General features: G+C 39.6%; 1 protein-coding gene across 1 annotated transcript in view; it reads left to right on the top strand.

Annotated features, from left to right (window-relative positions):
• The window catches only part of LOC122770489 (neuronal acetylcholine receptor subunit alpha-7-like), a 32,730-nt gene extending 18,552 nt beyond the window's left edge, over window positions 1-14,178 (top strand). The window contains exons 5-10 of the mRNA XM_044027371.1: window positions 3,283-3,362; window positions 4,142-4,309; window positions 6,706-6,900; window positions 7,351-7,437; window positions 9,540-9,649; window positions 10,761-14,178. Of these exons, the coding sequence (XP_043883306.1) occupies window positions 3,283-3,362; window positions 4,142-4,309; window positions 6,706-6,900; window positions 7,351-7,437; window positions 9,540-9,649; window positions 10,761-11,348 (1,228 nt within the window). The 3' untranslated portion in view covers window positions 11,349-14,178. The remainder of the gene's footprint in view (window positions 1-3,282; window positions 3,363-4,141; window positions 4,310-6,705; window positions 6,901-7,350; window positions 7,438-9,539; window positions 9,650-10,760) is intronic.
• The last annotated feature ends 3,660 nt before the right edge of the window (window positions 14,179-17,838 follow it).

Raw genomic sequence — 17,838 nt, 5'->3', positions numbered from 1 at the left:
ACCAGAAGGAAAACTTTTTTTATTATATTTTGAACTGTCTTAAGCAATTTGACCAAGCATAGGTCACACGCTTTTCAGTCACAGACGAATTCTTCATTCTTTTATCACTTTCTGTGTGTGTGTGTATACAGCCACATGCCTCACAGTGAATACCCTTGAGGAGTGACTGTCCAAAAGCATGTCTCGGTTTAAAAATACAAAAATGCATTTTGCCAGTTACTAAGATGGCAGGTGTTTGGTCTTGCCTTGGAGTGTGGCCATTTGCGGCTTTCAAAAACAATTTTGTCTTTCAGACATGGTTGACACGTCGTATAATGTTGTTTATTTCATGCATAGAGCAGTCTGAAAGGGCCAGTGTGTAACATTTTGGAGGGCTTATTTGCCGAAATTGAATACCATAGAAAATTACCTGAAAATAAAGGCCTGAAAATAAAAATAAAAAACAGTTTGATTTTCATAGCCTTAGATAATAAGCCTTTTAGATGCACTTTAGACAAGGGTAGTGCTTAACGGAGGCCGTCATCCTGTGCCACAATGTGTCTACGGGAGCGTAATTGTACAAATCAGCTAAATAAATCAGTAAACGTGCTACACTGATAAGGAAAAACAACATCCTTTCCGACGTGCAAATGTCACTGTCGTACCCTGATGCACTTTGGAAATGGAGGGGTGAGAGGAAGAAGAGGAAGAGTCTTCCATTTGTTGCATTCTGCAGTCTCACCATTAGCTGTCATTAATTCTTACGCATTGTGAGCAACCTTGGGAACGAGTCACCTTTCTGGAGCCAGGCCAGTATGGGCTTGTACTACAGCTGTAGATGTAAGTCCACCTCTTGTAAGGTTGAATCTTAGATTCTGAACCTTGTCAATCAAAGCAACAGGTAAAGCTGGGGGTCCCAGAATGTCAGCTTCAAGGAATGGAGGAGGTGGAGGGTGCCAGCGGTCACACACCTCTGTCCTGAACTTCCTTCCAGGATTGATTTTGTATGAGTTTGTGTTCTGAGAATAGAAGATCGCACTGTTGTTTATCTCGATGCAGCAAAACAGTGTTGGTCCAGGAGAGGACACAGCTGTTGGACTTCATTCTGTTATTGCTTGATCATACTCATCCGGCTCCATGCGAGCCAGTTCTGTTAGTTCTATATAAGATGGTGGAGGATCTGAAAAGTCTTAACAGTCTTTATGTTCCCATACAACAAACAACGTAATCTCTTTTGCCATAAATAATAAATAATAAAGGATGAAGATTTTGAATATTTTGCCATTTACATACACATGGGAAGCTGGTATATAAAAGGGCTGACTTCTTTTTGTTTAAGGTTTTGTGTATAATGTAAATAATTGAAACCATGTATTTTCCAAGTGTTTGCTTTACATCTGGAGATGATTTCAGTTGTATATTTAGCCTCTAACTGTGTCTTTTCTGACTTCAACGGCATCTTTTATGACAATGTTGATGATGGTGATTATGATGATGTCATTTTTCTTTATTTTCGTTTCAATATTTTCAATGGTTCCATTGAGGGGCCACTTGCCTTTGCAGCAAGAATACCTGGGTTTGAGGGTCTTTCTGCATGGAGTTTGCATGTTCTTTCCCGGACCGGTGCAGGATAAAGCAGTAGATAATGGATGGACGGATAGTTCCTTTGAAACAAAGCACAGTATGCGTCAAAGAGTTTATTCTATATTTATCCTCCTGTCCTGTGTGATCGATGTTTATGATCCATGTGGGCATTAAGTGCTGTATAGCATTAAATTATGTTTTTTGTTTGTTTAATGGTCTCTGATTTTCTTACCATTTCCATGTGGCATACAGTATAACCTTTTGGAAACACATCTTAATCTGGTTAAGATGTGGTTGACGTTATTCAGTGAAATCCCTGTGATGCTGATACATACTTGATATGCATTGCTTAGCCATGGTATTAATCTCCCAGTGTTACAAGGTTCACAAAATTCATTTGATCCAGAAATAGGTGGGGAAACCTTAATTGATCCAGAAACCTTAATTGGGGAAAAAGAAAGGTGTTGGACACATAAGTGTATCCAAATTTGCATTTTGAGAGATTGTTTTTAAAATAAGAATCTGAGTGGTTGTCATTTCAAATACAAACCAGCTATGTCATATTATATGGTCAATGTATAGACCAAAAATGTATTTAACTTGTTTAGCATATTCCCAGTAATGGATAATAAGAGAAATTGCAGCAGTTCCCAAATATTTTCACATCGTCTTTATTTTCCCAACCTCTGCTAAGTGAAGCGAGCGATTAGGTTTGGATTATTGCTATAGTGAATATATCTCTGCAACTGGGTAAAGCTTTGTGCTGTTATAAGCCTCCTGGGCTCAGTCCCAGCTCATTTGCTCAAATTTATGTTCTATACCTGTCCTACAAGAGTTTAAGTATGCCCCTCACTCTGTCCCCATGCTTCTCCTCTTATATTGTAAATGGAAGCCATGGACTAATCCAATGGACAATAACAGATGATTGTGCATTGCCTGGCACTGGTTGAGCATTTGCTTCTTCTTTAAAATGAGATGCACTCAGTGAACCGTGTATGAGTCAGTGTTTTTAGTGACACGTCATACTAAAATACTAAAATTATAAATAAATTGATAAATAAAATCTATGTTGCTGTCATAGTAAGTTTACTTCTTCATCTCTGTGTCAAAAAGGGTTGTTTTCTATTTACTTTCCTCCATAGCCTCACCATGTTTCCAAACTCAGTGTCAGAGCATTTTCTTTTTTACGTTTTCTTGTCCCTCTCTCTCTTTTTATTAAATACTTCTTTACCAAATACACTTTTGAGGTCTCAACATGTTTAATATTAATTCCCATGCTTCCTTTTCACTGTAATTTATTCAAAAAGGCCCTTTATATTCAGCATAAAATATATAAATATATAGCGTAAAAATAGCTTTCAACATTGGTAATGACAGTTAATTATTTGTCTTTTCTCAGAAATGTAAAGCTCTTTGGTTTTTCTCTCTGGAAAAAAAAGAAAACAATTTTCCAATTATGATGTCTGTATGTCAGTTCCTGAGTCTAGACAATGCCACTCTGTTTGAAGGACATCTCAATTGAAGACATCAGTGTTTATTTAAGATGATTGTTAAAATTGATCTCCTTTCCTTCACCTCCACTCTCACCTGCGTCACTTGTCTATGTGTTGCATTGACTTGTGTTTTGTATATTTTTTGTCACATTTTCTTGATGGTTAAATGCTTCATGACTGTTTTAATCTTTTATCTTTGCACGTCTCTCTCTCTCTCTCTCTGCAGTGCTGATGAGAGGTTTGATGCTACGTTCCATACAAACGTGTTGGTCAATGCCTCAGGATCGTGCCAGTACATCCCACCAGGTGACCCATTTAAAATATTGTCTATGTTATATTGCATTTTTAGATGAGTTTTTTTCTTACTATCGTCACTTTATGGCGATTCATAATTACGACATAATGATGAATATGGGAGGGATTTATTCTCATCAACATGATACTCTTTACACATTCATTCATTAGTAGACTCATTATCATTAGCATTGTTGACACTGTTCCTCAATTCCACGCAACTCACTTCCTTTTCCCAATAAGCAAGAAAATATTTTTGGAACATTCCTGTTTCAAATGAATGGAAGTCAATGAGAGTCTTTATGTTTACTGCTTTAATTGTCTTATTTTCCACTTCACTTAATCTTTTTTTTCTAGTTGGCTTCAAATTTACATTGATTTTATTTTTATTTTTGTATATGTCATCTAGTTTCATGGTTCTCAATCTATGGTACGTGTAAGCTCCCTCTGGTGGTACAAATGAAGCACTAAGTGCATAGAAAATGAAACAAAGTAATGCAATAATAATAATAACAATAATTTACACCACTGTATTGTAACGTTGGTGATAATACTGTTGCTACGAGAGCTCTTGGATGTCAATGGCACCTGAGGTGAGAACGCAGCCCGAACGCTGAGGCGCATATGCGTCCACACATTGGGCGGTGGCATTGGGGTCGGGTCTTTGCGAGGCAGCTAGCGAGTTCTTACAGATCCGGCTCACTGAGAGCAGCAGTTTTTTTTAAAAAGCACATTAAAACAAAGTTACAGTTTAGTTTCAAAAGAAGCTTTCTCCTGGTTTGTCTCCCAAGGCATCTTGAAAAGTACCTGCTACATCGATGTACGATGGTTCCCGTTTGACATGCAGAAGTGTGACCTCAAGTTTGGCTCCTGGACTCACAATGGTTGGCTGCTGGACCTCCAGATGATGGACGTGGACATCTCTACCTACATACCTAATGGAGAGTGGGACCTAGTAGGTACGAAGAAAACAATCAAAACTAATGTTTTTAACATTGACATACACTGTCTTCAAGATACTGAAAATCTATATCCAGTACATACATCTATATATGTTGACAAACAAGGAATAAAGAGGAGGTGTGAGGGCAGACAGTATTTGAAAAGTTTCCAGCCTGCGCATCAAACTGACACTGAAAGGCAGATAAATGAAGAGTCTAACATCGAGACTTCCTATATCTGGTCTTTTGTGTCATATTCCAGGGAGTTCAGATATCGACTCTATGTCAGTCAGCTCTGACAGCAGGTGTTTTAGTAATGTCAAATTCTTTGTAAGAAGTCATTCTCACTGACATTTTCCTGTCAGTCAGTCCCGGTTCCAGAGTTGTGCAGATAACCTGGAGAATAGTATTCACTGCTGACTGTGGCTGTATCCACGAAATTCCTTCTTCTAGAAACATAAAAAAAAAATTGCAGGAAGAATGTTCTTCCTAAAGTTCTAACAATGTTGTGCTTCATTCCTGCTGTGATACAGTATATACTGGATTTACTGTGTCTCATCGAAAAAATCCAGTTAATTACACTTCCTCTCACTTTCTATCTCTTCCCAAGAAACAAAGAAAGAGACAGTTCAACACAAAGCTATGTCTAATATTGCTCTTTGTTTCACTTTCAATTCTAATTGTATAGTTTTTACTAAAATAAAAATGAAGTGCTCCTCCAACTCAATTTAGCATATTAACCTAAGGCCAAGAGGAGAATCCATATTCACACATACAAACTGAGTGGACCCAGCTGGCATGGAGAATGGAAGGGGGAGCCATGGGTTTGTGTGGCGACAGCTGGCCCAGGGATGGTTCACTTAATCCAGGCACATTCAGGCAGCAAACTGGCCAAGAAATCACACTGTTCACACTGGCCCCAAAAACACACACACACACATGTGCACACACATGCATCTGCAGGTCTGCAATCCATCAAATTAATAGATGGCTAACGAAGGTTATTTCTCTTCAGTATTTAGGCGACACTGTTCTAGTAAATTCTTTGTCTAGGGGCTAAAGATAAAGTTTGTTTTTGTGACATCTCGCCCCAAAATGAGTTGTATTTTTGATTGAATCTGATGCCAATATAGTACCAACGCTTCACACACACACACACACACACAACCACCTGTAGTTACCATCAAAGAAATGTGGCCTCATTGTGAGATCCATGTTGATCGTTTGACTTTGAACAGACCAAGGTGATGTTGTTTTGCCTTCGTTCCACCGAGAGGTGAATTCTTTGTGTTTCTATTAATTGCGGCATCTTTATCTCCACTTTTTGAAATTGCATTTTCTTACCTCGGGTCATCTCCAGGAGGAGAGGCAACGTCAGCTGCTCAGCTATAGATGCAGGGAAACAAAATCTGCTCAGACACAGGAGTCAGACATTTTGCAGTGGCATCACACTTGCTGCAGAAAAACTGAGTCTTGACTCGAGAGCCCCGGCAGACAGATCTGTTCTAAATTGATTTCAAATATGCACAAATTCTGACTGTTTTACATTAATGTTAACATCGCAAAGTCCTTATGGTATTAATGTTTTATTTAAAATCCAGAGCTTCCTTAAAATCACATCAATTATGCTCATTTATAGTCTGTAATGTTACCTTCACATAGAGCAAATATAGATGTTTGTGTTTTGTGACTTTAAAGAAAGTGATAACAAACACATCTCATGCTTTGCTGCATATGAAGAGACAACAGTCTCAACCTTGTCACAGATGTGCACAATATGTGTGCAAAAATGTGGACACTTTTCAAATCCTTACGCCAATCCACACACACAAATATTCAACAATTTGAGCACATTTGAAAGGAGTTGTTGCATCATCATGTTCCAGTGAGAGCACTGAGGTCAACAATTCAGCGGCTCCTGGACGTTCCATGTTCCAGACTTAACGCTCAAGGCAGACTCTAATCTCTGGAATAGTCTGCCAAAGCATGAAAGAGCTGCCCAGACCTATTTATTCACTTTTAATCCCAGTTGAACTAGTCTTTTATTTGTTTATCTATCTAGTAACATTTTAATGGGTGCACGCTATATTGGTCCCCTTTCATTTCCCTATTATGTGTTGTCTCTATTGCGTTGTTTTACTCCTTGTAGTTGCTGACAACTTGTTTGTCGATTGTTTACCTTATTGCGCTTTTATCAAAAAAAAAAATGTGCTATATAAATTAAAATGACCTCAACCTTGACCTCCAAAGTTAGTTTAAAAAAAAGCAACTTAAAAGCAAGATTGTATTGAAATGTTACATTTTACAATTTTGGCATTTCAGAGGCATCCAGCCAAGCAGAACTGCAAACCGAACATGTACTTTATAACTTTTTCTGACCTGGATGTTGACCTCTTCCTTCCTACCTCCCTCAGGTGTGCCAGCCAAGCGTAATGAGCTGTATTACGAGTGCTGTAAAGAACCCTACCCCGATGTGACCTTCACCGTCACCATGCGTCGCAGGACACTTTACTATGGCCTCAACCTGCTCATCCCCTGCGTCCTCATATCTGGTCTGGCCCTGCTCGTCTTCCTCCTCCCCGCTGACTCCGGAGAGAAGATCTCACTCGGTACTAGGCAGAGAAACACAACATTCAATCACACAACTCTACTCTACTCACACAAACACAATGATACATTACAGGATTACAGATTATAATTAGACACGTAGAAAAAAAAAATATATTGCTCTCTTACCCATCTCTGTTCATTTTTCATTGCTCTATATATGTTAATGCTGACATTATGGCTGTGAATTAGCATCTGTGTTGGAATCATTTCATTAGAAAACAAATAAAAGCTCCATTATAAAGATTGTTACCTCAACCTGAAAATGCCAGCTTGTTATGAAAATGCCATTCAGTGAGACTAAATATATTATCGAGTGTTCCCGTAACAAAAGCACACATCACAACTGTTCTCACCTTTTCTGACGCAACAAGATGCGCTTATTAGGAGTTGTTAAAGAGAACCTTTCTTTTGTTTTTCTGCTCACTTGCTTTCCTTTTTGTTTTCCCCAGGTATCACTGTGCTGCTGTCTCTAACAGTATTCATGTTACTGGTAGCAGAGATCATGCCTGCCACTTCAGACTCTGTGCCCCTGATTGGTAAGACATGATGTGATTATGATTACTGGTTTTATTTCATTTTATATATAATTTATTTTTGACAAGGGTACGGCCTTCATGAGTGAGTCCTTAGTAGAGGGAAAGAGTTAATATGCAAGAACGCAGGTGGGAAAGTATTCTTCATACATGAACATCAAACTCTGGAAAAGGTTCTGAACTATGGTATTTTCTGGGCATTTGCTAGGGTTCATATCTGAAGAAATTTGAAGCAAATTTTCTCAAATTGCATTTTTTTACACTTCTGATTACATAAGCAAGATGTTGCTTTGAATAAGATCTAATCTTTTTCACACTTAACATGCAACAGGACTAGCTGTTTCCATCTGTTTGCACTCTTTGTGCTCTCGCAGTAACACTGTTACCACCAACGTTAATTTACAGTGGCGTAAAGAGGCCGAGCAAAGTCAAAAATACGATTTCTGATTTGCCTCCAAGTATTAGAGGAAGCTTGCGTACCACCGATGGTTCACATACCACAGTTTGAGAATCACGGACGTAGACTGATGTACTGATGCATTAATCCTCAATGGTCTGTATTGGACCAGAGTATTCCCACTGGCGTGATTACTTCATATTACATCAGCCTTTTATTACAGTTAAGTGTTTGTTTTATATCCATGCTTCGGCATGAAGCCATACACTCATTGTGAACATACAGTAAGACTCCAGGATGGTTGATGGGTTAGTGTGGAGATATCACACAGAGGATGCAGGGAAACTGATGGATGCAAAGAATCATTAACCCAGCAGGCAGGAGGCGAATGGTGGGCTGAGTTGTAAAAAAAGAACAGCTGAGTGAAAAACTGCTGCGTTATTCACATGTTGTATTCACACCACTGGGCAGATTGTGGAGGAGCAATTAGACACAGGCTGATGGATTCGCTTTGGCTGAGTGTGTGAGGGGGACACGGGAGGCTGTTGATGAGAAGATTATGTTCACAGCATAGGAAACAAACTACGTCGCATTGTGTAACAGCGCACTGACACTGACCAGAAGAGACGAGGCCATCGGCTTAGAGATGAGAGAGGAGGCTGCAGACAGAGACGCTGCTCTGCATCATTTGGCCGCTCAGTGATGTAAAACAAAGCCATTAGTGAACTTGCCTTCAGCCGAGTGGACGTATTACCACATTGCAGATGGGTAAAGAACTGCTGGACTGAAGAGACAGATAAAAATGCCGTTCAGCGCTCAAAGCATTTCCTCATACAGCTTGAATTGCTCCCTCACATGGCACAGAATAATTTGATTGGTCCATCGAACTGTGAGCCCACTGACATCACAGCTGGATTACATACATATTCTTTTTCTAAAGGGGATTTGTCTCATGTTTGTGTTTATGAGGGCTCCATGTGAAGAGAGGGAGAGTATTTGTCTACATGCACTTTTCTTGTGTCTGTGTCTGGCAGCTCTCCCAGCTGTGGATGTGTTTCTGTTGCTTTGTAAATTAGGAAACAAAGTGTTTCATCATCCAACGAGTCCCTGTGGTGTTATGACCTTAGGGTTGTTGACTGAGAAAAAACTTCCCACTGACTAGACTTGCCAACACACTGTATCATGCTCACCTTTGAAGGTTTCCTCCTCATATTATAATATATTATATTATATATATATATATATATATATATAATGGGTAATTTTACATATAAATGTAGCAAAGAAAAGGTTGGAAATAGATTAAAATAATAAAAATATAATACATATAGAGGTTGATACAGTACTGCACTGTGGCTGCAATGATTAATCGATTATCAATCACTTTCTAAATTGATCAGCGGCTTTGCTCCATATAACAGAGAAATCATTGGTTGGTTTTATAGACATTTGAGAACGTCCTCATTTTGTTGTTTTTGTGGTTTCGTAGTCAAACACTTTTCAACAATTTCTGACATTTTATTGATTAATCAAGAAAATAACCAACAGATTCATTGATTATGAAAATAAATATTAATTGCAGCCTTTCAATATACAATAATGTGTTTCATGTGATCTGCCGTTAAGCTTTTAGTTTAGAATATATCCATATATATCTGTGTTTTCACTGTTTTAACGACTGAAACGTATGTGCGCTTCTTCTCTTCAGCTCAGTACTTCGCCAGCACCATGATGATCGTAGGCTTGTCTGTGGTGGTAACAGTGCTGGTCCTACAGTTCCACCACCATGACCCACATGGAGGAAAGATGCCTAAATGGGTGGGTTGATAATAATTTTAATATACCACTAAATCTCACAACCACCTTAAAACAGATAATGTTCAAATTAAATGTGATTGAGTGCATTATTGTCAGATAATCACACATTAATATTAACTACTACTACTCAGTGAAGCTGTTGCTCATTTGTTGGAGTGTTAAAGTGACATTAATGCAAAAGGTGTGTGGTAGTGTTGACAACTGGTTACTGGTTATAAGTTACCACCAACAGCTGGATATGCAGTTATTTTTTAGATATTAAATTCTAACTGTAGTGAGTAACTTTTAAAAAACAAAAAAATGTCTGTTACATTCAAACCCATTGCCAAATGTGTTCACAAAATGCTGATTAGACCTATCAGCTCCACCTGACCCTCTCTGTATTTCTCAGTTTAAGTTTCATGATGCCTTGTCTTGAGTTACATTCCAGCAGACAAAACACAAAGAAGCGCATAAGTAATGTTTCAGATTTGAATTGAACTGCTCAAAGAACCCAGATATTCAGCAGTTTGATGGGTAAAATGTTTCCTGTCCCCGCCTGCCCCTGCACTGTCAGTGTATACTGTATAACAGGGCCGGTCCAAGCCTTTATGGGGCCTAAAGCTGAATTTGATTTTGGGGAAAATAAGCAACAAGCAATCTTCAACTCCAAAATAAAACCAAATAACTTTAGATGAACACTATTTCGATATCTAAAGATATCTCCTTTTTTTCTCTATATACTCTTGGTGATCAGGGGGCCCCAGGCAGCTGCTTAGTTTACTTATGCCTTGGTCTGGCTCTGGTTTACACACAACAGAAATCACCAAACATGTGCGCTGCAGCTATGATTTTGTTTAAATGTAGGTTGTTTTTTTTGTTGTTTAAGAATCAATGCACTCAGAGAAGAGTCATACACTATTGTTCTCTGAGGTTTTGCCACATAACAGGTCAAGTTCCATGAAAACCTGACAAAAGACGCACTGGCAGAATCAAGTTTGATTCATGTTTTTCTCTCTTTCTTCCCTTTTCCTCTGTTTTTCTTTTTCTTTGCCTGTAATCCAACAAAAATCTACCCCCTTTTCTCACCTCTGTCCTCCAACTCCCTGCCTCCTCCTGTTTCTTTGTCCAGGTTCGAGTCATTCTGCTCAACTGGTGCGCTTGGTTCCTCCGCATGAAGAAGCCTGGAGAGGAAATCAAAAGAGTCGTGAGCTCCAGTAGCACCCCTAACTACAAATACTCCCACCCTTCACCTCACCACACCAGCACCAGCAGCATCCAAATGAGTGCCATACCAGGCCAGGCATCCACTCAGTCAACCACCACCAATGGGAACATGAACCTGTACTTTGGCTATCACTCAATGGGCACAGACAACCCAGCTTTCCCATCCTGCACTGACTCAGGCGTGGTGATGTGCGGCGGAGGCGGCCACCATAACAGCTCGTCCCCGCACGACATCCACTCAGAGCAGACGCGGACTTTGCTTCTGGAGCAGTTGCCGGAAATTTCCCAGATCCTGGAGGAAGTGCAGTACATTGCGAGGCGCTTCCGAGAGCAGGACGAGGAGGAGGCGATCTGCAGCGAGTGGAAGTTTGCGGCGGCGGTGGTGGATAGGTTATGCCTGGTGGCCTTCTCGCTCTTCTCCATCATCTGCACTTTCACCATTCTCATGTCGGCCCCCAATTTCATAGAGGCGGTTTCCAAAGACTTCACATAAAGCGGACGCCACTTTGCTCTGAGAGGAGAACGAGACGCAGCGCTAGGAATCCTGACACGACTAAAACTGTGCCACACACACACAACACATGCCTCTCTGCATCGGCAATGTGAGGTAGCACAAGATACAGTTATTTTAGATGTTGTTACAAGTCACAGTTAATTCACATATTGGTCAATATATCTGGGTGTAGTGGAGTAATACTGTTTTCCATTTCAGGGTAGGTAACACCTGTGCTATATGAGGCTACAGACAGTGGTTTATAATGCAGGAACTCATGCTACTGCACTTTTCATCTGTATTCCTGCTGCAGCCCGTCATTTACCTCCCACCACTTGAGCATATGTCTCATTCAGTACAACACACTGTTCTCGCTTCTGTCCAGCTTATTCTTTACTCTTCACATTTTTCACTTCCTGTCCTCGTTGTAGACCAGTATCAGGCCTGTGTTCTAGCAATGATAGTATTTTATATGACGTAAATACATCTCCAGCTTACTCATTCAGGTGGCAGTGAGATGATATCTTTGCAATGAGTTGGTGGATTTCGCTACCGACATGTTCACTTGCAGCACTGTATATTGCACTTTTCTTCTAAATGGAGCAAAACGTGGTGACTATTTTTATTTTCTACACTCAAGGTGATGTATTTAAATCATTGTATTCAACAGTCCCCAATATTGTGTCTCATTATTGTAAAAAAAACCAATTCAAATTCCATGCAAACATCAATGTGATCACTGTCTTTTTCACATTTCTCACCCCTTTCTTGTTCCTTCCTCTTTTCTGCTTCCCATCTACTTCAGATCCAGGTTCTGTTTCTATAAAGACATGAAAAGTCAAATTAACGGTGACATACTATCACACATATAGAGTTGTCTTTCTCAGTAGGGATCTCCCAGTGGTTTTATTTGCATCTCCATCCTTTGAGCTCAACACTATACAGTGTTAGTGTGGCTACTTAATTTTTTACACTCATTCACAATGCATCTATGCTTTGATGGTGATGTGTGTGTTTGTGAATAATGTGCTGCTGTTTTCTGAGATAGATTTACAAAGGAAACAGAGGATTGAAGCTGATATATTTGTTCTTGTGACAGATTTTTTTAAGTATTCTCAAAGGACATAACCGCAGTGGAGATGCCTTTGGTACTAATCATTTGTTGTGTCGCGTGCTTTGTGATTTTCCTCGTTAATACTCGGTGAAAGGCAAACATTTTCCTCTCTAATCTCTAGTAACAACATGCATCGAGGATTACTGGGTGATGTTATGTAACAGATTTGCGTCCTCGTCTCTCTTCACTGCCCAAGTCTCCTCTCTGATCCTCTGCACTGAGACACAAGTGAATTGCCACAAGTAATTGAACTTACTTTTTTTGACTTATAGCCAATTCAAGCGAATACGAATGGGAGAAATCAGGGAAGATTAAAAGCAGCAATGTTTGGTGTACTGTAAGACTGCCACAGGAACAGCCAGTTGAATTGTGGTTACATTTAAATAAATGGGTCGAGTAAAGACAGACAGTAATTTCATGCCACTTAATGACTGCAACACTGTGACGCATTTTCAGAACATAGCCACTCCTGTTGGACAGACAAAAGACAAAAGGTGAGGACTGTGTTGGCTTTGCAGCAGGTTATGTAAGTGGTGCAGGAGCAAAAGGAAGAGGGACCATCTATCTCCTCTCTCATTGATCCACAGAACCTCACACAAAAAAAAACTTTACAGTGTCAAACTTACATCTCTGATGCACCTCTCACAAGCTTTAGTTGGTGATCATAAATGCAATTAACAAGCAAGTGTGGGTTAAAGCATCCTGAGCACTTTTTTTTGAGGGACAGGGGCACGTACAACTCAGTGGCGATGTGCACAAATCATTGTTCAGCTCATGCTTGCATCCTAATGTTTTACCTCAGTTATGTTTTTTTTGAATGAATCTTTCAAGAATAAAGTCGTAATATTATGAGAATAGGATATTATATAGAATATCGTCAGCTGCAACCTGCGTCAAGATGAGAAACGCGGAGCATTTTGTGAAGTTACATCTGCGTGCTGCTGCTATTTAACAATAATACATTAATACATAGACACAAAATAATCTCATAATATTACAACTTTATTCTCAAAAGGCCCCAATGCCATGTCATGAACAATAAATATCCAAATATCAATGGTTATCCCAGCATAAACGCAACCCATTTAGATTTCAGTAAATCCCTGCAGCCGCCCAAGAACTACAAATATCAACACACTTTCAAACTTTTTTGTCTTTAAGCTCATCTTTGTTGGTCCAAATACCAAAGCAAGGCTAGCATTTGACATCCGTTTGCAGGCTTTATGCTATGCTAGGCTAACTACATTCTGGCTGTCACACATTATTTGAAGTGACACAGATACATTTCAGAGGAGGAAAAAATCGGGAAAAAAAGCCAAGAAATTATTGTTTAATAGGAAAGTAAGAACACTGTAAACATGTAGACACACATGACTTGGAAAACAACTTGTTTATGTCGTCTGTTCTGCGATATCATCAGTCAACATGAGAAATAGATTTTGTTTAAAGAGTGTCAAGGTCATTATTACGGTAAGTGACAGGACAAAGAGAATTCAGGGTAAAGTACATTCTGCCACTTTGACATGGAAACCATAGCCTGGTAAAAATAGTGCTGCAAATGTGAAGTTTTGCTCTGTTTCCGTCACCACTATTGTACTTTTGTCCATGTCTTTTCCTTTGTCGCCTGTGCCTCTGCACAGATATTCAGTCTGATGTGTATAAATGCTCACTGTTCATGACTCTTTTTTGTGAAAAATAAATGAGAAATAATTGCTACGGTTTGAGTGGCTGATGTGCAGAAATTCACTAAATAACACACTTATATTTAATAGGGTTGCACACTGATGTCAGTGCAGCACAATGACAATTATCATCTAATGAGCATGTTTAATCAGACCATGTCATTCCTATGGTATTCTTCCCAGAAATATGTCACATTTTAAATAGTTCAACAAAAAAAAAATACTGAATGGAAAAGTTTAGTTTGTACTCACAGAGAAGTTTTTATAAAAGGGCCAAATACTTCACAAACACCATCATCTTTTTGCTAAGCAATTTACAGGTCACATCATGTTTAACTTCAAAACCAAAGCTGGTAAAATCACAGTACGCACTTTTACCGGGCGCAGTTGCCAAGCAACCATTTGCGACTCACCTGCAAATCTGATTATGTTACCTATGGACAGAACTGATGACTAGTCTTTGTGCTAAACCAACCTGGCTGCTTATAGCTTCAAACTAAAACTAAAAAAGTCACATACCACACCATCATTTTATACATCATAAAAATAAATCAAAAAAGAGCTGTCATAAATATGTACCTATTACTACTACATAATACTACGATTTCTTTGTAGAATAACTTTATACCTTAGCACAACTGAGGTAAAAAGGCTTTGTTCATTCAGATTTGTACCATGTGCTGACAGAGGTTGTTTTTTGAGCTTAGGCAAAAGTCAGCTGACACTGGGAGAAAGGTCACATAGCATTGACATGGAGAGACAAATGACCATTCACAACTACACTCAATAATCTAAAGTTAATTGAACCCCAACCTGTATTTCTTTCACTGTGGGAGGAAGCCTAATCAGGGACAACACATGCACACACAAACACAAACAGTATAAAGACACATTAATTTCTCTAATGAGCACATGACGCTGACCCAATCCGGTCAATCTGTGATTTTCATCATGACAAACAGTTGCCAGATATTCTTTCCTCATCGTCCTACAGCTGGTGTCATCAATTTTATGTGTTTTATGTCCAAATCACTTTGTAATCACTACTTTCCCTTATCTTATTTCCCTCTTTAAAAAAGCCAGAAATTTCTAATGGCCCCATCTGTTTTCAATTAAAAACCATGTCCCCTTCCCCCTGATACAATCCCCTGGGATGAAAGTTTGTGTGTGTGTGTGTGTGTGTTTTAAAACTCTGTTAATCTGATTTCAGAGTGATTGGGGCATATAATCTAATTTACTCCTTGAAACCGTTTGTTCCCTCTTCATGAGAAAAAAAAGAAATCCTAAATGTGTGAAGTCATTTGTGCAGTCATCGTGTTTGCACTAGTTATGGCAATTGCTCAGAATTAAAACTGAACTGAACTGAACTGGAAGATCAATGCAGTACTTACCCTTGACTTTCATTGTCAAAGCTTTGTTGATATGTTCAGTAACAGGGATTAAATCTGTATGGAGGTAAGATTAGTAAATAGAATGTACTGACATGACTGGATGGAGCACACCTACAATACAAGCCAGGCAAAACCAGACAACTCATCACTGCTCTAAGGTGGCAGATCTACGCTGCACATAGATCTACATACAGTGTGACTGAGAACTGATATCATCCAACAGCAGTCTGGTTGCAGGTGATGCCTCTAAAGGCCAACTTCACGCCAGTGAGTTCAGATTCTTAAGGGTGACATCAATTGACCAGTTGCCACTTGGTCTTACCACTCAGCAACCAGCTTGATAGCTGGGCAGCTACAGTATATGGGGCCATCTAAATTCATGTGCACAGAGCCAACACTTCATTTTGCAGGTCACTGGGTCATCACAACTACATAGAATCAGCAGTAAAATCAGATTAAAATAAATCGCATTAAGACATTTTGCTCAGGTTGTTCACATACACAAGGTGTCACAACACCAACCTTTCTCTTCCTCTGATCAATCCAGAGACATAAGCTCTGTCCACTCTTGGTTTGACATGTCAACTAATTCTTTTGACATGTTTGTGGGGATGCCAGTTTGAACAGGTCCCCCAAGGTCCAGTGCTTGGTTCTGGTGATGGGGGTCAGGAGATTTCAGTCACTAGATCAGAGACAGTGGGCAGGGGAATGGCAGTGGATAAGGTCAGTGAGATAAGAGGGGGCGAGGATATTTAGGGCTTTGTTGGTGATGAGGAGGAATTTGTACTGGATGCGGTAATGGACAGGAAGCCAGAGGGTGGGGGTAATGTGGGCTCTGGGACGAGGGTGGATGAGTAACCGGGCAGCCAAATTTTGTATGTATTGCAGTTTCTGGAGGCCACACAGAATGCTATCACAGTAGTCGAGTTGATCGTTTCAATCATCCATGGGCCAAAAATCACTTGAAACGGTTGTAAACCTTGAATGTGCCCTTGCATCAGTGCAACATGATGACTTGAGGATATGTTTCCCAGTTTGTCTGTATGGGAATATGTGTCATTGCGACAAACTTGTGTGGGCATGTCTCTGGTGGAACCTTGTGGAAAAAAAAATGTGTAAACGTGTCAGGACTCATATCATTTTCATTATCTTACACACTGCAGAAGAGCAGATTTAAACCATGTAAACTCATGTATGCACTGTAAAAGAGAAGAATCACAAGTAGCTTTTTTGTGGTGAAACATCATTGTATCAGTGTTTCTACAGCGAATATTTTATATTTTTCTTTCTCTTTTTTGTTCTGTGCTGCTTTTTCCTCAGGTTGGTGTGAAATAAAACGTTTACATATGCCCTTCTTGCTTGCCTGTGGAGGTGTAGTGTGTGTGACAGAGACAGAGTGTGTCCGCATGCTGCACCATTACCGCAGGGGGTGTGTTTAATGTGTTTAAAGAACCATATTTTATGTTCTGGCACTGTGGGCCCCAAGTGACACCAACAGGCGTCTGATGGGTGTCGAGGCTGAGGTGGCAACATTTGATCATTTGATGATAATCACTCCTTGTCCTGTCTCCACCTGGTCTTAACTCATTCCTCCTGGCAAGCTCATGTTTATTTTTTGCAAACCATTAGCATGGACTGTATGTGTCCGTCTGTCTGCTGTCCATCCCTTCATCTCTTCTCTCCCTGTGATCACATGTGGGCGCCACAAGTGGGGCTCCAGTTGTATGTTTTTGTCCTCGCTGTTAAGCATGCATGGACATATTAACAACAAAATGATCGAGTGAGATGCATGTGACTACAGAACGGAGCATTGGAGATCTAAACAGACAGACTTTAACTCCTCCACATTCGTGGGTGTCTAACATAAATCTTATTTCCCCAATTTCATTTTCAACATCAGGGAAGTGAAACAACCATCAACAAGAGCTGCGAGCCACAAAAAGCTGAGTCTGGATCCTTGTAGATTTTTTAGGAGAATCATTAATAAATGTAAGCAATAGTTTGCATTTTTCGCTTTTATGTTCTTATGTGAGTGATCAGATGTGTTTATTCCATTATTCGTTCACTTCATCCTGTTGTAAGGTCAGTGTGCACTGCAAATTTCAATTCTTCCAGTGACTTACTGCACAGTGTAAATGGAGCTCTCTGTCTCGACATAATAACTGCACCACATTCATCTACTGTTGGCATGATAAGAATTTGTAGCTGCATTCTACTAATACTTGGGTGTGAGGATGTCATAGATCAGGGAGAGATTACTTTTTCAGCATAAATTATATCTGTAAAAATGTTAATACTTCCAG

Source organism: Solea senegalensis, linkage group LG6 (assembly GCF_019176455.1).
Source record: "Solea senegalensis isolate Sse05_10M linkage group LG6, IFAPA_SoseM_1, whole genome shotgun sequence".
Classification (NCBI taxonomy): domain Eukaryota; kingdom Metazoa; phylum Chordata; class Actinopteri; order Pleuronectiformes; family Soleidae; genus Solea; species Solea senegalensis.
The sequence above is the reverse complement of the archived record's forward strand: the minus strand, read 5'-3'. Positions and strand labels throughout refer to the sequence as shown.